The sequence below is a fragment of the Primulina tabacum genome, chromosome 8 (assembly GCF_025594145.1).
Source record: "Primulina tabacum isolate GXHZ01 chromosome 8, ASM2559414v2, whole genome shotgun sequence".
NCBI lineage: Eukaryota > Viridiplantae > Streptophyta > Magnoliopsida > Lamiales > Gesneriaceae > Primulina > Primulina tabacum.
In genome coordinates this window covers 5,980,278-5,997,816 of record NC_134557.1, presented here as the reverse complement: position 1 = coordinate 5,997,816, position 17,539 = coordinate 5,980,278, and the positions used below count along the sequence as shown (strand labels likewise).

General features: G+C 34.6%; 2 protein-coding genes and 1 pseudogene across 4 annotated transcripts; 2 read left to right on the top strand and 1 right to left on the bottom strand.

Annotated features, from left to right (window-relative positions):
• LOC142553337 (UV-B-induced protein At3g17800, chloroplastic-like) lies at positions 1 to 2,320 on the top strand (annotated as a pseudogene).
• A 5,317-nt stretch (positions 2,321 to 7,637) lies between these two features.
• Positions 7,638 to 13,872, top strand: LOC142553335 (serine/threonine-protein kinase MHK-like). 3 transcript variants are annotated; one of them, XM_075663519.1, is made up of 18 exons: positions 7,638 to 7,841; positions 8,491 to 8,863; positions 8,968 to 9,046; positions 9,143 to 9,211; positions 9,352 to 9,441; positions 10,007 to 10,145; positions 10,248 to 10,350; positions 10,440 to 10,492; positions 10,798 to 10,864; positions 11,125 to 11,233; positions 11,332 to 11,397; positions 11,468 to 11,536; positions 11,611 to 11,662; positions 11,739 to 11,843; positions 12,790 to 12,821; positions 12,906 to 12,948; positions 13,086 to 13,161; positions 13,480 to 13,872. In XM_075663519.1, exons 2-18 carry the CDS (start codon positions 8,856 to 8,858, stop codon positions 13,607 to 13,609), a joined length of 1,290 nt encoding a protein of 429 aa, XP_075519634.1. In that variant the 5' UTR covers positions 7,638 to 7,841; positions 8,491 to 8,855; the 3' UTR covers positions 13,610 to 13,872. The 3 variants fall into 3 exon arrangements, with proteins under 3 accessions (XP_075519634.1, XP_075519633.1, XP_075519632.1); XM_075663518.1 differs by having other exon boundaries at positions 7,649 to 7,841; positions 8,488 to 8,863; XM_075663517.1 differs by having other exon boundaries at positions 7,650 to 7,841; positions 8,438 to 8,863.
• A 1,579-nt stretch (positions 13,873 to 15,451) lies between these two features.
• LOC142553334 (anthocyanidin-3-O-glucoside rhamnosyltransferase-like) lies at positions 15,452 to 17,284 on the bottom strand. Its single transcript, XM_075663516.1, has one exon. The coding sequence runs from the start codon at positions 17,033 to 17,035 to the stop codon at positions 15,617 to 15,619; it is 1,419 nt and encodes a 472-aa protein (XP_075519631.1). The 5' UTR covers positions 17,036 to 17,284; the 3' UTR covers positions 15,452 to 15,616.
• Between the last annotated feature and the right edge of the window lie 255 nt (positions 17,285 to 17,539).

Sequence of the window (17,539 nt, the reverse complement as noted above, 5' to 3'; positions counted from 1 at the left end):
TCCTCCTTTGGATCATCATCATCTTCGTCCAATATAAAAATCCCACCTTATCCAAATTTTCTCTGTACCTCTCTCTCAACAATATATTCACCACCAGCTGAGCGACCGTGCGTATGTAGCATAGGATTGAACAAGAAGAATAAGGTTTTTTTTTGGTCTTAAATCTCTCTGAATTCATTGAACCCACGAAAAACCCTTTACAATCGAATAAATCAGTGTTGCAGATTTTGTATAAACAGTGTGTTGAATGGACTGCTGCCTTTTCTACGGAAGACCCAGTTTTTCTTTAGCTACTTTGCCCTCTAGGACCTACCGCCGTCCGATTGATTCTGGGCTGCGTATTGATCGAAGGCCGTTGATTGTGTTGGCTAGTGCTAGTGGTAGTAGTGCTAGAAAGTGTGAGTTTGGTGGCTTGAACGCGCCGTTAGAGCCCAGGACGCCGGCTGGGAGGTTTTTGAGTGGAGTATTGCTCGATGATCGGGTTAGCTTTCAGTTCGCGGCTCGGGAGCAGTTGGAGATGCTGGCGGCTGAAAGGGATGAGGCCGATGCACGTATGCGGCTCAGCCTCGGCTCTGACGAAGCTTCTCTTCACAGGTTGGTTGGTGCCTTTGCAATTATTGCAGATTTTGATCTACTCAATGTTTCGAGTTATTTCTTTTTTTTTTTATATTCCTATTGCATGCTTTCATGGATATTACAAAACCTGTATTGATTTCTGGTAATTGTGTTGTGATTTGCTAGCCACTCTTTAACGTACGTGATTTTTTTTTTTAATTGATCACTCTCTTTAGGTATTAATTATAGATTATAGATATGTCGTCTTCATTCTCATGAATACTCAGAATCCTACGATAATGTGATGCGAATCTTAAAATTTATACATGAGACTCGAAGTAACTTTAAAAAGAATTTCTTGACGATAATTGTTTCTCAATTGCAGTTTTTTAATCTATTCAATAGTCCAAGTGAAGGACTGAGGTGTTGATTTATATTTGCTGGCTGACGTTATTTGTTTTTACCACATCAAGAATTAGGCAATTTGCTTGTATTCTTCTTTTGAACTGCATCCACGTTTTTGCATAAACGCAGAACTCTTTGTGAATGGCATGGGCCGGAGAGGGTGTACTAGTGCATCGAGTTCCTGTAACAGCTGGAGGAGGGTGTACTAGTACTGCCACCGGACATGATGTGGTGTCATCAAGAAATTTAATCTCGTGATATATTGATTGCCTCTGTAATTTGGTATCAATTCGTGATTGTGGGAATACAGATGCTGAAATCTTGGAAATCTTGGTAATGTTTTGATTTAAGCAAAATCGTACACTTTGTGCACTTTTGGACTAACTTGAATGTAATTTTGGCAGGAGGATTGCGGAACTGAAGAGGGATGAATGCGGAGCTGTGGTTGAAGATGTCATGTATATGCTTATTTACCACAAGTTTTCTGAGATTGGAGTTTATCTAGTCCCCCGGATTTCACAATGCGTCTATAATGGTCGGCTCGAGATTTTTCCTTCGAGGGACTGGGAACTAGAGTCTATTCATAGCATTGAGGCTGTGGAGCTGGTGAGGGAACATTTGAATGACGTTGTTGGATGGAGGGCAAATTCGAATGTCAGAGAGAGTTGGGCCATTACTGAGATTGAAAGGCTTCGTCTCTGCAAATTGTATGCTGCTTCCATTCTGTACGGATACTTTTTGAAGTCCGCTTCTCTAAGACACGGTTTGGAATGGGGTCTTTACCTGCAGCAACTTTAGCATTGGTGATTGTACCCACGTACCTCTTCCTGAGACATTTTCTTTAGAATCGAAGCTCGTTGCCTTCAGCCAGAGCAGCAACTCGAGGTCTGCTTCTGTGGGTCAAGCATCATATGGACCTGTAAATAAACCGAAAAATTTAAAGCGGTATGTGATGGGATTTGACAAAGAAACTATCCAGATGTGCGCAAAACCGAAGTCTACCGAGGCCGTGAATCTGATAGAGAGATACACATGCGCCCTCTTTGGAGACAAGAAGACTGGTCTGCTTGAATCTGACGAGATAATTTCAACGTCTTTTGCAAGTCTGAAGAGATTTGTGCTCGAAGCTGTTGCTTTTGGTTCTTTCCTCCTAGAAGCAGAAAACTGTGTGAGTGCTGTGTACACGCTCGAGGAAAACTGAGTATGGTCCGACTATAGCACGATCTGTGCTCGTATATTTGTGCATATGAGTTTTCTTTTTTCAAGCTAATGTGTATTTGCACGGTGCAAATGCATACTTGTACAGAACGTGCTCTGATTTCTTAATGACAAAATAATGTATATATTCCAGTTCCTCAGATATGGTAATGGTGACATTTTTTTTCCTTATAAAATCTATTAGTTTCTTTGCTGGATAAATTTATGTGATACGTTTCTATGGTTCATACACAGAAAAAATAGTGGAACCGTAACTAGAAGAGCAGTAATGAACTCTTGAATTAGTTAAATGAAGCCGGATTTTGGTATGATGCAGAAGAGAAGCTCCTCCGCAAGAAAAAGAGACGCACAGTAAAAATATTGCCACTTAATTAATATAACTGACCTTGTCAACCTCAAGTCTTTCTCTACTCCTCAAATTCAAATTTCTTGTATTACACGAACTCGGAATCTTCCTTTTGAAATGTCTTTGAATTGTTGTAAATTGTGGAAACAACTACCCTATATTATACTGCAAGAAAAGGAAACCAGATTAAATAACTGAAATCCAACGTTGAAACTATAGACTATACAACGTCCATCTTTACTACCCAAGTTCAGAAGAAATATTGCAAAAAATCACAACCCTTGTCTTCCTTTGCAAGATTCTTCATTTCCCTCCCCAAGAAATGATCGTTTTCCTCTTGAAAAACCGTTTATTTCGTTTTCAGCACGTTGTCGAATTTATTAACACGTTTGATCTTTACTGCAACGGCCCATGTACTCGTAAAATTGATACAGATGCTCAAAATCAACGGAGAAGGCAGCCAAAGGGTGCTAGAACAAGTCTGTGACATGATCCAGGCATTACTGGAGCACTAGTTCTTTTTTATAATCCAATAGATTAGAACCATCGTATCATCTCTGTTCCAATTCGTTAAAGAAGAGATACTGAGTACTTCATCTGGTATTGCTTCAGCGGTAACTGGGTTAATCGAAAAGTCGAGAACTTCCTTTCATGGGGCTGTGGAGGACTTTCCTGAATTGTGGAATGCTTTTTTACAGACGGTGAGCGAAATTGCGACAGGTTCGTGGGAAAATTGCAAGGATGCTGTCTTATATGTGGCTGAGAATGCTGTGAATTAAATCACTATGTGGAACTTTTGTTTACATTCTATCCATATATGCTAGAAATGACTATCGGTGGTCAGGTACAAGATTTAAAGATGGATATTAGAAGCTAAAAAATTTGTATGTTGATGTTAATAGTTGTTGAAGTTTGTTAAATTGTTGTCGAATCATTTGTTTGCTTTTCATGATAAATATAAATCGAGTCGATCCGTCTTATAAACACAAGAGACATACTTATAAACATAATGGTCATTCTTAAGAGACTTCTGTAAATTTATTTCTAGAAAAATAATGTATAAGAAATTTTGTTTGGAAAATAACAATATATATTTATGAAGAAATCGAATTTCACATTATTTATAAGGATCTATGTTATTATCACATTATCTTGATGTCAAGTAGTTATTAAATAATTTTTTTATAAATGTTTATTTATTGATGCCCTCAAATAATTAACATAAATAATTCAACATTTTAATATCTAATTCCTAGTAATTATTTGTATTTAATTTAAAAACGCAAAAATAATACTATTCGTTATTCAACCAAAACATAAAAATTTTAAAAATAATAAAATATATCATTCTATCCAATGAAAAATAACAATTAAAAAGGGAAGCGGACACCAATTTTTTTTTAAATAAAGGAAGAATACCAATTTTTTATTTTAGAGCAAAGGATACCGATATTCCTTTTTTTATATATATATATTACAACACACTTGGAGAGGGAAAAACGAACCCAAGAAACCGACTAATCTGGTAGGTGTGAGATCATTGGGTTACAAGTCCGGTCTCAAAGGATACCGATGTTTCGATTATAATATAAATTGTTTTACTTGCACATGATTTGTACCGAAAACGTAGCTATTGTCTTATAGCGAGTGGCAATGGGCTGGACTCGGATCAGATGTCATTTTTCCAGTCCCGAGCCCACTTGATAATGACACCGATTCGAAGAATATACCATTTGTGACATTCTTTCCAATAATAATATTAATAATATCCACATGAAAATTTGTTATCTAAAGATCAATCTCTTAATTAATAGAACTTTATCCTTTCAAAATATTTTCTTATTTTAAGGAACTTAAACAGTAAAAAATTAGGTAAATATTTTAGAGATCACAAATAGACAGTAAATTTTATGAGACACATCTTACTTTTATTTTAAATATGTATCAGATTGATTCGTCTCACGAAAATAGATTGATTCACAATACCGTTTGACCATATACCTATTTAAAAATATATATTTGTATGGTTAACAACGATGTTATATGAATTACCGTCTAATTGAACAAAACTAACTTGTTGTAATTAAACTTATAATAAAATATTATAAGAATTATTTGATTGTGGATATCGTCTGTTATTAAAATTTGTTGAATTAATAATTTTGGGAAAAAAAAAACTCTCCATACATTAAATTTCAATTTCTCGTGGAATTTATATTTTCATAATCCAACTTCTATACAATTTAATATTATATTTTAACAATTGCACAAGACGTTGAAATTTTGATGGAAGAAGAGGTTTTTTCAAATGTTTAATTTAATAAAAATAAATATAAATATCGGAATCCATAATTATATATTAATTATAATATTTTCCATACTATAATTATCTTTCCAAGATTCAGATATCTTAAATTGTAATCAATGTTTTATTTGTTTTTAAACAAATTATATCAATATTTTACGTGTATAAATATATTTAAAAAACATAGATATTATTATCGTATTATAGTTTGTAAATAGAGCTGTCAAAATGAGTTAGATTTATCGAGCTAATCCGTCCCGCCATATAAAATAAGCGAGATGGGTTGATGACAGGGGCAGATCTAGAATTTTGACTATGTGGGGGCCGCTTATAAAATACTGAACAAAATATTAAAAGAGAAAAGACAAAAATTTCATCGGTTATATTCAACTAAACATAAACAATACGTTTTAAAATAAAAAATTTCTAACTAAAGAATAATTTGACGTTCCTTCAATAATAACATATATACAAATATTTTAAGTAATTTATCTTTCAATAAATATCATCAATACATCCGAGAGAAAAATCATCATTAATTTTGCTCCGAAACCTAGTTTTGACGATATTCATAGTTGAATTTTGTAGTAGTAACGGTAGAAACCTGAAGAGTCAGCAGACTCAGCACTTGATAGTAGAAAGGTCTTTTAATGAATGATAAATTTAAAAGTAATAAAATATTAAAAAAATTAAAAATAAATCAATCATTAAAAAAAAAAAAAAAAAAAAAAAACTAAGATTCGAACCTGGATTTACAGGGTACAGAAACTCTAGCCTTACCATGGACATACATGCTCTTTAATTTATTACAGTCGGCCATATATATATATAATTTTTCAAAAATAATATCAACTAAAAAAATTTAAAAATTTTGGGGGCCGTAGCCCTAGGGGCCCATAATGTAAATCCGCCCCTGGTTGATGATATATCAACTCATTTGGAGGTGGACCAAACGGGTTGAGCCCACTTGTGTTGCAGACTAGGACAAACTGACCCACAGAACAACGATATACATAAAGGATTGTGATTTTATTTGTTTAGTAATTTATTAATTTAGGTTTGAATATATGTTTTCATGTACCACAAAATAATGATATACATAAAGCATAATGATTTATCTTATCCGTGAAATATCAAATGTTCTAGAAATAATTGATGAAAATGAACAAGAAATAGATTGAGCAAAAGATGATAAAATTTAATGATGGGCGGGTCAATTTTGAATTTCAATGGTCATAAATTTGTTAATTTTTTTCTAATTGTGTTTTATGCACTTTTAATTTCTTATTATTGGAATGCTATTAAATATTGTATTGATCAATTTAATTAACGATTTTTTAATATGTTTTTTAGTTTTTTTTTTAAAATATATATATAGACGGATCCTTATAATTCGATAATTTAAGTCATATCTCTACGCTCCATAATTACTTTATTCTTTTAGATTACAAAAAAAGACATAAACAAAAGAAATGTTTCGTCCAATGGATGTTCAAATTGTTCTAAAAAGTAGATCTTAGCAGCTCTTAAAAATATAGCAATGGTATTATGGGGCATATGGAGGGCTCGAAACGACAAGCTTTTGAACAAAATTTTCAAACTAGATGAATTAGCTAGTTGTTAGCTCAGCGTTACAACTCTTGACAGATTGGAGAGTGGTGCGTAGCATCGAAGGAACTCAGGATAGAACAAACCAGCATGATGGGGAGAGAATTACCTGGCAAAAACCACAAGCTCAAGCACTAAAATGCAACATCGATGCATCGTTACAGAATGGTTCAAGGAACATCGGGGTGGGAATGGTCCTTTGAGGCTCAAATGGACTACTTATTTCAGCTAAAACTAATTTGTTCTTTGAAAGATTAGGAATTAAAGATGCAGAAGCAATGACGTTTTAGGAAGCCCTTGGCTAGGTAGAAGACATGAATGTTCAATATGTAATCTTTGAGTCTGATTCTAAAGTAGTTTTTGAGGCAATAAACTTGGAAAGAGATGACTCAGAATTTGGTGCAATTATCTCATAGTGTCGTGAAGTACTTCGTCAAAGACTATCGTTGAGTGTCTGTTTCACACGTAGACAAGTAAACAAAGTTGCTCACAATCTTGTTAGGGCATCTTGTTTATATGCTCGTCCTTCGATCTGGAATATTCCTTCAGATTTTATCTTTGATGTTTTGAATGAAGACTCTAATTCTCTTGATTCTTAATAATTTTATGATTTTCGTTAAAAAAAATAAAATAAAATATATAGATTCTAAATTTAAATACGTAGAACAAAAAGTAGGAAGATATGTCAGAGAAGAATATATGGATACTTTTCAAGTGGAAACTATAATTTTTTTTTTAAAAATTATAAGTTTATATTTGCATATGTTAAAAAAAATGATGATGAACTTTTTTTTTGCAGAATTATATAATTTTATTAAAAAAAGTTCATAAACATTTGCAAAAGCTATTTTATCATCAAACATGGTTGGACTCAAAAGTTCAATTTTAATTTATGTCGTTCCGAATATATCAACGAAATTTTTTTCTCGTAAACTTTTTATTTTATATTTTTGACAAATTATTTTATAATGTCAATATGAAATTAGTTTTTTAATTATTTTTTGAAATATTTTAGAATCTCGTCCTAGATTTGAAATATTGATATCAGGTAAACGTACAATAACAATAGCTTTTAATCTCCATGGATATACATATCAGACGGATTTATTTTGAACATATACTTGCTGCATCTTTTGGTTAATATATTAATAATTAAAATAAAATAATATTCTCTGCATATATTAATATTTTTTATTTAGTATTATTTGTTTTCTTCTCAAACGCTTCTTCTGCGGATTTTGCTGCTAATATATTCATATCCTCCTACCTTTCGTTCATCCAACTCTCTCTCTCTCTCTCTCCTGTCCGTGCCTTGTTTTCAACGATTCCTGCCTTGTCACATTCTTGATCCGGGCATCAAATTCTCTCTCCAGATCCTTCTTCTTTCACTCATGTTGTGCTAAGGTGAGTTCAATCGCTAAGTTTCCGTTTTGATTATCCTTTTCGATTTTGGGTAAGAACTTTGTGCGGCGAGGGGTCTCAGATTGTCTTCTTTGAATTGTGTTTATTGAGTGTTGTCTGTAATTTGAAATTTCAGTTTTGCGCATGCGTGTTCTTGAATTGTTTGAGTAATTCGAATAAAGGTTGTTCATTTTTAAAATTCAGCGGCATGTAGTATTCTCGAGATTGAATTTTCCCCGTTATTTTTAGTTTGTTGAATTTAATTTTTACTTTACCGATTCTCTTAACCTTTCATTAGTCGTATTGTGTGATTTGTTTTTTTTCCCCTTATATGTTGAATTATTGGTGCGTATATTTAAATTCGGAGTGGGTTTGATGAAACTTTTACGATCAGTTGTGTTGTTATTGTGATGTCATACAGTAGAGGACTCAAACGATGCGAGTGTATTCTTTTATCTCTCGCGATTTGCTGAACCTCGATCTGGATAGAAATGGATTGATGTAGTTAACCTTCGATGTTTGCTTGGTGCTTCGAGTTTAGCTGATTTCAGTTTTTCATTATGTTTCCAATAACAGCTGTTTCTTTGTTCATTTCGCAGGCATATGATAGAGTCAATGCTAATTTGATTTTCGCTTCAACTTTTTTTAGCAGATGGTTGAGATTTGAGATACACGAAAAGCTAAAGCTAATGATTGTTGATTATTTTGGAACATCAGTTGCTGCAACATATTTAGCAAACATTTTAGGGCGCTCTGGCTGCTGTTAAATGATAACCATTGTTAGCAGCTTGTAGAGGGCTGCATATAAGCATGTTGATAGCATTTTGGTTAATTTTCAATCGTTCTTATGATGAAAAGCCTGCCGTTTACTACATATTGCATTATGTGATGGACATAAACGCAGATGCTAACATACAGTTGGTTGAAGAGTACTGTTTAGACTGTGTAGAAACCTCTCTACAGAGATTAGAAGTCCATTGACCTAAACTTTACCGTTCAGTATTTTGTGTATTAAGGATGGAAAGGTGAGAGTATTTGTTTTTCTGACTTTTCTTCTTTAAGTACCGCTCGCATGATTTCTTACTCATGTCTGTGAGAATTGGTGTTTTCATTTACATTTTCTTACCAGGTATAAAATATTGGAGGAGCTTGGAGATGGAACATGCGGAAGTGTATATAAAGCCATCAGCATTGAAAGATATGAGATTGTAAGGGCTTTTCTGCATTAGTATCCAGTCTATTTCTTTGTGACAGCCACAGAGTAGGAAATGTGGAACCCTTTTTATGTTCTATATCCATTTCAGGTTGCAGTCAAAAAAATGAAGAGAAAGTTCTATTACTGGGATGAATGTGTAAACCTACGTGAAGTTAAGGTTTGTGATACATGTTGATACTTGCTTTCTGCTTGAAGTTGATAAAATCACAATGGAGCTTGAACAACTAAATGGAGCTGGTGGTTGTACTTGTATTTGGGAAGAAACAATTGACACTTTTCTTTGTTCCTTCTGTGCAGTCTCTCCGTAAATTGAATCATCCTAACATCATCAAGTTATTGGAGATCGTCCATGAAAATAATGAGCTTTTCTTCATATTTGAGTACATGGTATGGTTGATATCTTTTCCATCTGTCAAATTGTCCTTCAGTTACAATTATGGTAAAGTTTCTCAGTCACTGATTTTTTGTTGAAAATATCCTCACTACAAATTCTGAGCCGCTACCCTTTTTCCCTTATGCCTGATAAAAAATACATCTTTTTCTGTTGCAAATAACTTCTGATTTTTTTGTCGAGTTTACATTTAGTAGGGAGCAATGCAGCATACTATCAGAATATTAGAATGGCAACATGATTTGTCATGCAATATTTTTTTTGAAAAGGAATTAAACAAAAAGTCATTGACTGTCAAACAAAATCAAGAACCAACATTGTGAAATGGATAACAAATGAGTTGAGCATTGAGGCACTGGGAAACAGGAACTGACATAAAGATTTCTGGATTATCGACTTTGTGGATAAGGGCCACATAAATTGTTTATGCTGGAAAAGTGGATTTGGAAATTCAACTTGTTAATTCAAACCTGATGACCTTGAAGGGATGACATTTAATAAATGAGTATTGTAGAGGAACTAAACTGCCATACAATCTTGATCGTGGGTTTTTATTTCCAGGAACATAATCTATACCAAATAATGAAAGAGCGGCGAACTTCATTTTCAGAAGAAGATATTCGAGGCTTAATGTCTCAGCTGCTTCAAGGGCTTGCTCACGTACATAAACATGATTTTTTTCATCGGGATTTAAAACCTGGTATATCAGATTTTTCCGCACCAGATGGATTAGTACTTTTATTATAAGAAGAGAAGAAACATAGTTGTGGACCTAATTCATTTATATTCTTTCTGCTTCCAGAAAATTTGCTGGTGACAAACAATACAATAAAGATTGCTGACTTTGGACTGGCTAGAGAACTCTCATCAACACCCCCTTTTACTGATTATGTTTCCACTCGTTGGTGAGACATCTCTGTTTGCCTACCGTTTCTTACTCATAATTATGATTTGTAATTTTCTGATTGATGATTGTACATATAATTTATACAAGGTATCGAGCTCCAGAAGTATTGTTGCAATCTTCATCCTATACACCTGCCATTGGTACACAAAAACCGTATTTTTCTCTAACAGTTCCATTCATTTTAATTTTAAGTTTAGTCAAAATCTTGTAGTCTTACCTCTACTTTTTATAGTGACTTCATTTCATGTTAACTCGGTGTGCTAGTGCAGCCATTTTCTAATAACACATTACAATGATGTAATCTGTCCCAGAGTGGATGAATTTGGTGCTCCAAACTTTAGTGGATTTTAGGTGTTTCTGAAAAAGAGAGATTTTAAATTATCTTTCTGTCTTCTCATTCTTTACGTTTGAATATATGGCTAATTAAATGCACAAAACCTCACAGATATGTGGGCGGTTGGTTCTATACTGGCTGAGCTTCTCACTTTGTGCCCGATTTTTCCTGGGGAAAGGTGACTGTTCTTGATCTGGTTTTCAGAGTCATCTGTCTTGTAGCCGTGTCATTGCTTTCATTCTTTACATTTATCTTAGTTCTTGTCACATGCAGTCATTTAGTTAAATTTCAACTTGTGTGAGTGTGTTTCCAATTATGAAGTACCTTAAATTATGACTTGTCTGCTGTTTGTGTGAGATGTCATCTACATCAAGCTAGTAGACAATTAGTAAAGTTTTCAGAACCGCGCCCTATTTTTTTTGTTTCATTCATGACCAGTGAAATTGATCAATTATACAAGATCTGCTGTGTACTTGGAGCACCCGATTGGAATACATTTCCTGAGGCTACTAACATTTCACGATTGGTTGATATCACTTTTTCAGAGGTAATGTCAACTTAATATGAGCATTTATCTGCTATTTTTTTTATATTTAGTTCTTTCTCTGATATTTTCAACTGATTTGATTATGTATTTTGTTATAGATCATGCCTGTTGATCTTTCGGATGTCATTCCAAACGCAAGTATTGAAGCAATTGACTTAATCAAGGTAGCTTTAGTCTGATACTTTTTTGGGTTTTATTTGGCAACCATGTGCTAAATTTTCTCTTCTTTAACAGCAACTTTGTTCTTGGGATCCATTAAAGAGGCCAACCGCTGATCAATGTTTGCAGCATCCTTTCTTTCATGTAATATGCATCACTTTATATCTAAAATCCTACTGTTGTTACTTCATCTGAACCTTACTTCTGCCATTTGACAGGTTGTCAAGCGAATTCCTCGTCTACCTGGACATGCGCTTCAGCTTAGTCTAGGTAATTGCAGTTGGTAACTTGCTTTCTTCTCAATGATGCAGATCTATGATCTCCACTTGCTCTACTAATACTGTAGGCTCTGAGCCAAATCTTGAACTGAACCTGTGGAACTTTGGAACAGCATCAAACGAGTGTTTTCTTGGCTTGACGCTCGCATTGACCCCTACCGCCCAAAACTTGGGTAATGAAGTTCTGTTGTGAGATTTCAGTAGTGTTTGGGAGAGCTTCTAGAAAGTATTTCCTAAATTCTAGTTGCATGAAAGTTCAGTTTTAGTTTCTATAACTTTTATCCAAAAGTTAGAATCAAGAGTTAATGGTTTTTCTTGTCTTTTTTTTGTTTATGGATTAAAATTATAAGTTAACATTTATATCTTTCAAATATTTATCATATTACATTTAGTTTTTTAAATAATATTTTGCATTTTTATATAATTTGCATTTCCAGAATTTTTTTATACATATTTTGTATATTTATAGTAATTTTGTCATTTTTTATATTTTTATTTTTATTAGTCTTATGTATTTTTTCAAACATTCATGTTATAAAAAATAAATTATTGATACGATATTCATAATGTAATAATAATTATATAGATAGTCAGAAGAGATCAATTTTATATAGTGTAAGGAAATGATTGTCATTTAACTAAAAATTAAGCTTGTAAGCAGTTATTTTTCAAATAGTAACTTTAGCTTGTATAGCTTTAGACTTCTATTTCCAAACATTCTTTGCTTTTGCTTCTAACCAACTTCAAAATAATTTCTAGAATAATCACTTTAAAATAATAAGTAAAAGCTATCCAAAACACTCCTCTAATGATTTTTGAGGTGTTGATCTGATATAGATACATGTTTACGTGTTCTCTGGGCCAAAACAACAGGAGTAAATATTCTCATGTTGCGAGACCTAACTGATATGAGGGAAAATGTAACTTATGCATTGGTTAGTACTAAACTGGTAGCAAATGTATCATTAAAAACTAGATGATGACAGCTGTGGTGGCATGGATGTGCCAAGATTTTATGTATTATATATTTCCTATTGAATCTAGTTTGTTCTGATTGCTAATCACATGCCTTGTACTGAAACTTTCCTTTTACTTGAGGAGTATTTTTACTTTTTGTAGAGAAGGTCCGCAAAAGCCAAGGCACAAAAGAGGTATGTTTTCTTTTGCTTCTCTTTCTTCTGATAAGATATAGGAGGCTAAGGTTTTCCTTGACATAGTTGCGACCTTCTGTGCAGGATGTAAACATCTGCAATGGTTTTCATGAACATTCACAACCAGGTAACTTGAACTGTGTTAGTAGGTCATTGTTACTGCATTTAACTTTCTAGCTCACTGAGTACCTTGTTCCTGAATGAACTGCCTAAACAAATTTTCGGTTTCTTCAAGAAGAAATGATAGTTGCTATTGGTTCGCAGTTTTCTGGTCATTATTTCCTTCTGATCCCAATGAAATTACTACATCAGTGGAGTCTTCCCTATCCCTATCTTTCAGGTAAATTGCACAGCCACTCTAAATTTTAGTTTGTGGTGAAAATGCAGTGGGCTGTTCACTGGAGCAGCATAATATGTTGGGAAGAAAGTAAAATTCGGCTGGATCGAGTATTAAATTTTATTGTGCAATTCGAAATCCCTGTCCTTTCTCTTATTGATGCTCGACTTTCCCACTGATTTACAACGTTATCAATTTATGAAATTATGACATGGACAAGCTGACTTCATTTTTCAAATTTTTTTGGCCACTGGAGGTTTACATAGTTGAGTTTCTTATGGCCTTCTGTATCAATATTTGTACTTTTTTCACCAATTGCAGTTCAGTACCACATCCACCAATTGGAGCTCCACAATCCACGGGATTTTCCATAGGTTCCTTTCAATCCGACATCCTGGACCGCCCCTTATTGGCGACATCCTCCCCATTCGAGCATGCTCATCACCTTTGACAAGGCACAACTGTGCTTCGTCCGGTGTATGGTCATATGAGAGGTCCTTATCAAAGTTGACTGCAAATCTAACCTTTAATTAGTGATATACTTTAAAGTACTACCAAAATAAATATTCTGGGAAATTCTTCCCCCAGAAATACTGTTCTCATTGTTGTCATAGGGTGAATATAGGGTAGATAGTTATGGAAGTAAGTGTTATGAGGTTGCTAGGCATGACTCTGTAGATGCTCACAGTTAATTGGAAAGATGTTTTTGATTTACTCTTTGGAGTAAGATACGATTTTAACAACTTTATTACTGAAGCATGTCCTTTAATGTATTCCTTCTTGTTTCGCGATTCCGATTGACTTAGGTTGGCTATCTTTCACCTTTGCTACTCTGACATCTATGTGTCAAAAATTTTCCTGCGCGACAAGGTTAAGCTAAATGTCAATGGGGCTTGCAAGGGATGTCCGGTCCTGTGGGCACGGATGGTTTAATTCGAGATGCCCTAGGTATCTGTGTAAGCAAAAGCGTAGACACTCTTTTGCTGCTCAGATTTTGCTTCAAAGTTGGATCTAGACGAGAAGGTCGAAATGAACTCTTTATTATGTGTTAAGATGGATATATTCCATTGCTTTAATGGGACCTGACTAGCCAATCGATTAGTTTTCACAAAAACTTCCCAAGTCCTATTCGTGACCCGCGAACCCTTTTGTTTTGAGATAATTGTGTCAAATATCCAGAGAAATTCTCGCTAATCTAATACGCTCTATGCCACGGATTTCAGCATTTCAATCTCTCTTAATACCTCTGTGAAATTCACGTTATGCTAATAATTCATTTGTATCGGATTGATCATTTCAGACCTTTTTCTTATATTTTTTTGAGTGTGCAAATCCTTGTCTCTATGAAAACAATGTTTTTTCGTATTTTCCATTATATTTTTCGCGTTCAATATAGAATTTTAAGGAAACTATTCTGAAACTTTGATTTGTAGTAGAAGAGATGCATTTTTGGAAATTAATCGGTTAAAATGTTGAAAAACTGAAATGCTAATACCCTGTAACGAATTTAAGCAATTCTGTCTCTCTCTTAAATTTTTTTGAGCATGCAGACTGATATATCTATGATTGTGATGGCATCCCAAAAATGCTATTCTTTTTCTACAAATCATAGTTTCCCACTATTGTCTTTTAAATCCTATATTGATCGCCAAAAAAGTGGAAAACATGAAAAATCGTTGATTGGTATTTGACGTAATTTCGCATATGATAAAAATCTGCATGCTAAAAAGAGAGAGATTGAAATACTCAAATATGTTACAATGAGATATTAGCTTAACAAGAATTTCATAAGAGTATTTGGTAAAATTTTGGCATTAAAAATGCTCAAATATGTTACATCTGTTACAGAGAAAATATTAACTCAACGAGAATTTCACGAGATTATTTGACTCAATTATATCCTTTTGTTTTAGAAGAATTCTCAGAGAGGACATCGTTTTCAGACCTCATTCATTCTAGAGAAAGAAGAAAAATTATGGGGCCCTTTTCAAATTTTTTAATTTATTAAAAAAAAAGTAAAAGGCAATAAAAATGAACAGGTTGAAGAGCAGGCATCTCTATATGCTTGAGGCAGCATTGATTTTCATGTGTATTATTGACAGGCTATTCAAATAATATATTAGAATCCGACTGTAATAAAAGATATGAAACTAGTTTCAAGCATGTATTTCATACATAATTTCTACAATTTTCCTAATAATAATCGCTGTGATAAAATATAAATTCAAAATAGCATCCAAAAACACACTACAGAACTTTGGTAAATCTAAAGCCCCAATAAAAGAGCAGCAAAGGCATCAAAATCATTATTTATAACAACCTTTAATTAGTGGAAATTCAGTCAGCTTAGTAAATGATCAATGACAGATTTGACATAAAATAATGTCCAATCCCTTATTAAAAAACAACAACATTAGTAGTACCAAATCTAGTTCAAGGAACAAAAGTCTGATTCCCCTCAAGTGTCTGAAATTCCTGCTACTGCCTCCAATTCCTTCACCAAATCCTTGATTAGATTGTTCTGAGCTTCCTCGTTAAGAAGAAACTCTTTCCACTTCTTCTGATTGTCTCTGATAGTATTCCCAGGTTCTCTGTCTTCAAACACCACGGTTTCAATAGCAGTCTTTATATCTTCTTTCCCAAAATACCCATCATCATCTCTCCTATTGACCTCCACCCCAACCTTCAAATCCCCGCTCACAAGCTTAGAGTTCAAGAATTGGTCACCCTTTTGTGGCAACATTACAAGCTGGCAGTCGTTCAGGATTGCTTCTATTACAGAGCTAAATCCTGCATGACATAAATAGTACCCTACGCTGCTGTGAGCGAGAATCTGCTTTTGCTGCACCCACCCGGTGGAAATGACACCTCTGCCCTTCACCCTCTCCAGAAACCCATCTGGAAGGGCCTTCTTCAGCTCTGCTGAGATGTCTTTATCAGCGGGGAAATTTAGTACTAGAAAGAATGGCAGGTTGGTGAGTTCCAGTCCTAATGCCAGTTCTTTTATCTGATCATCATTCAAGAATGTTTCGCTCCCGAATGAACAGTAAATGACAGATTTATCGTCGAACTGGCTTAACCAGTTAGCCCAATTCTCCTCCAGTGGATCAGTCCCGGGCTCGGGGACGACCGGACCGACTAAAAGAACGGGTTTTTCGAATTGGGATTTGACGTATTCTATGTAAGGAGCTTCCATTTCGTTACAGGTCTTTGCGAGGATGATTGAGCTGCCTTTTAGGCCTGAAATCACGCGATCATACACGCATGGTTTTCCGTGAAAACTCTTGAACAAGTAAAGAAAATCTCGGGCTACAAAGGTATTCACTGAAGTGATGGAGGTTTTTGGGAAATTTGGTGGTGGAAATTTCACTTCTTCAATAGTTGGATACCTAGTCTGCTCAGGGAGCCTAGCGGGGACAGTCAGGAACGCAGTAGAAAGAGCGATAAAGACCGAGTAGAACACCGTTGGGATGCCTAACTCGGAAGCCATTTTCGGAAGCCATTCTTGAGCAAAGTCGAAGATGACGAAATGGGGTTTGAGTTGCGACAGAAGATCCTTGATTTGTGGTTGCATGAGATCAAGTGCTACTTTGAGCAGTTCAGATTGGGAGGGACTAAGCTCAGCCGTACTCTCGATGCCTGGTGGAAGACCCTCCACCGTTGGGATTGTGAGAGGAATGATTTGTAGAGTGGGATCGGGACCAAGCATTGATTTTATGCGGTGAACATTGGCTGGTGCCGAGAAAAATGAGATCTTGACGCCATTAGAAGAGAGCTTGTTGGATAGTTGAACAAATGGGCTTATATGACCAAAAGCAAAGAAAGGAAACATCACAACATGAAGATTTTTTCTTGATTTGTTCATCTCAAACTCCATTTCTGACTATTCCTTTCACTTCTCTTTGGGACTTCTGTATAAATAGGCAGCAGAACTATGGGGATCTGAACACTTGAAAGTCGAATAGAACAAAGTTGGAATGGTGGTTCGCAACTAGAACAAAGTTTGTTTGAATGGTGGTTCGCATCTAATCTGGGATGCAGAATACTTTTTGTAAACACTGCACCCCCTCTTGGGCGCTCTTGCTATGTTTAATGGATTCAGATATGTGTCAAACATATAGAGATCGGTGGCAGTGGCACGGTTCTTTGAGGAGGAGATTCTATAGATACTCAACTTGGCTGAATTGACCATTCTGGAAGCACATGATCTAACTTTTTCGACAGGTTTCTGTACTCCCATCTGGTTTCTTGATTTGATGTAATAAATTGATTATCTCCATAATTATATAATTACAAAAAATTCTTAATTTTACCTTGCTTTGAACTAATTCAATTTGATATTTATCTACCCACGAACGTTCTAGTTTTGACAACTTAACCC

Coding starts and splice junctions, on each gene's coding strand:
- LOC142553335 (XM_075663519.1), top strand. Junction 9,047..9,142: donor GCATTGAAAGATATGAGATT/GTAAGGGCTTTT, acceptor TATCCATTTCAG/GTTGCAGTCAAAAAAATGAA. Junction 11,398..11,467: donor AAGCAATTGACTTAATCAAG/GTAGCTTTAGTC, acceptor CTTCTTTAACAG/CAACTTTGTTCTTGGGATCC.
- LOC142553334 (XM_075663516.1), bottom strand. CDS start 17,035: ATGGAGTTTGAGATGAACAAATCAAGAAAAAATCTTCATGTTGTGATG.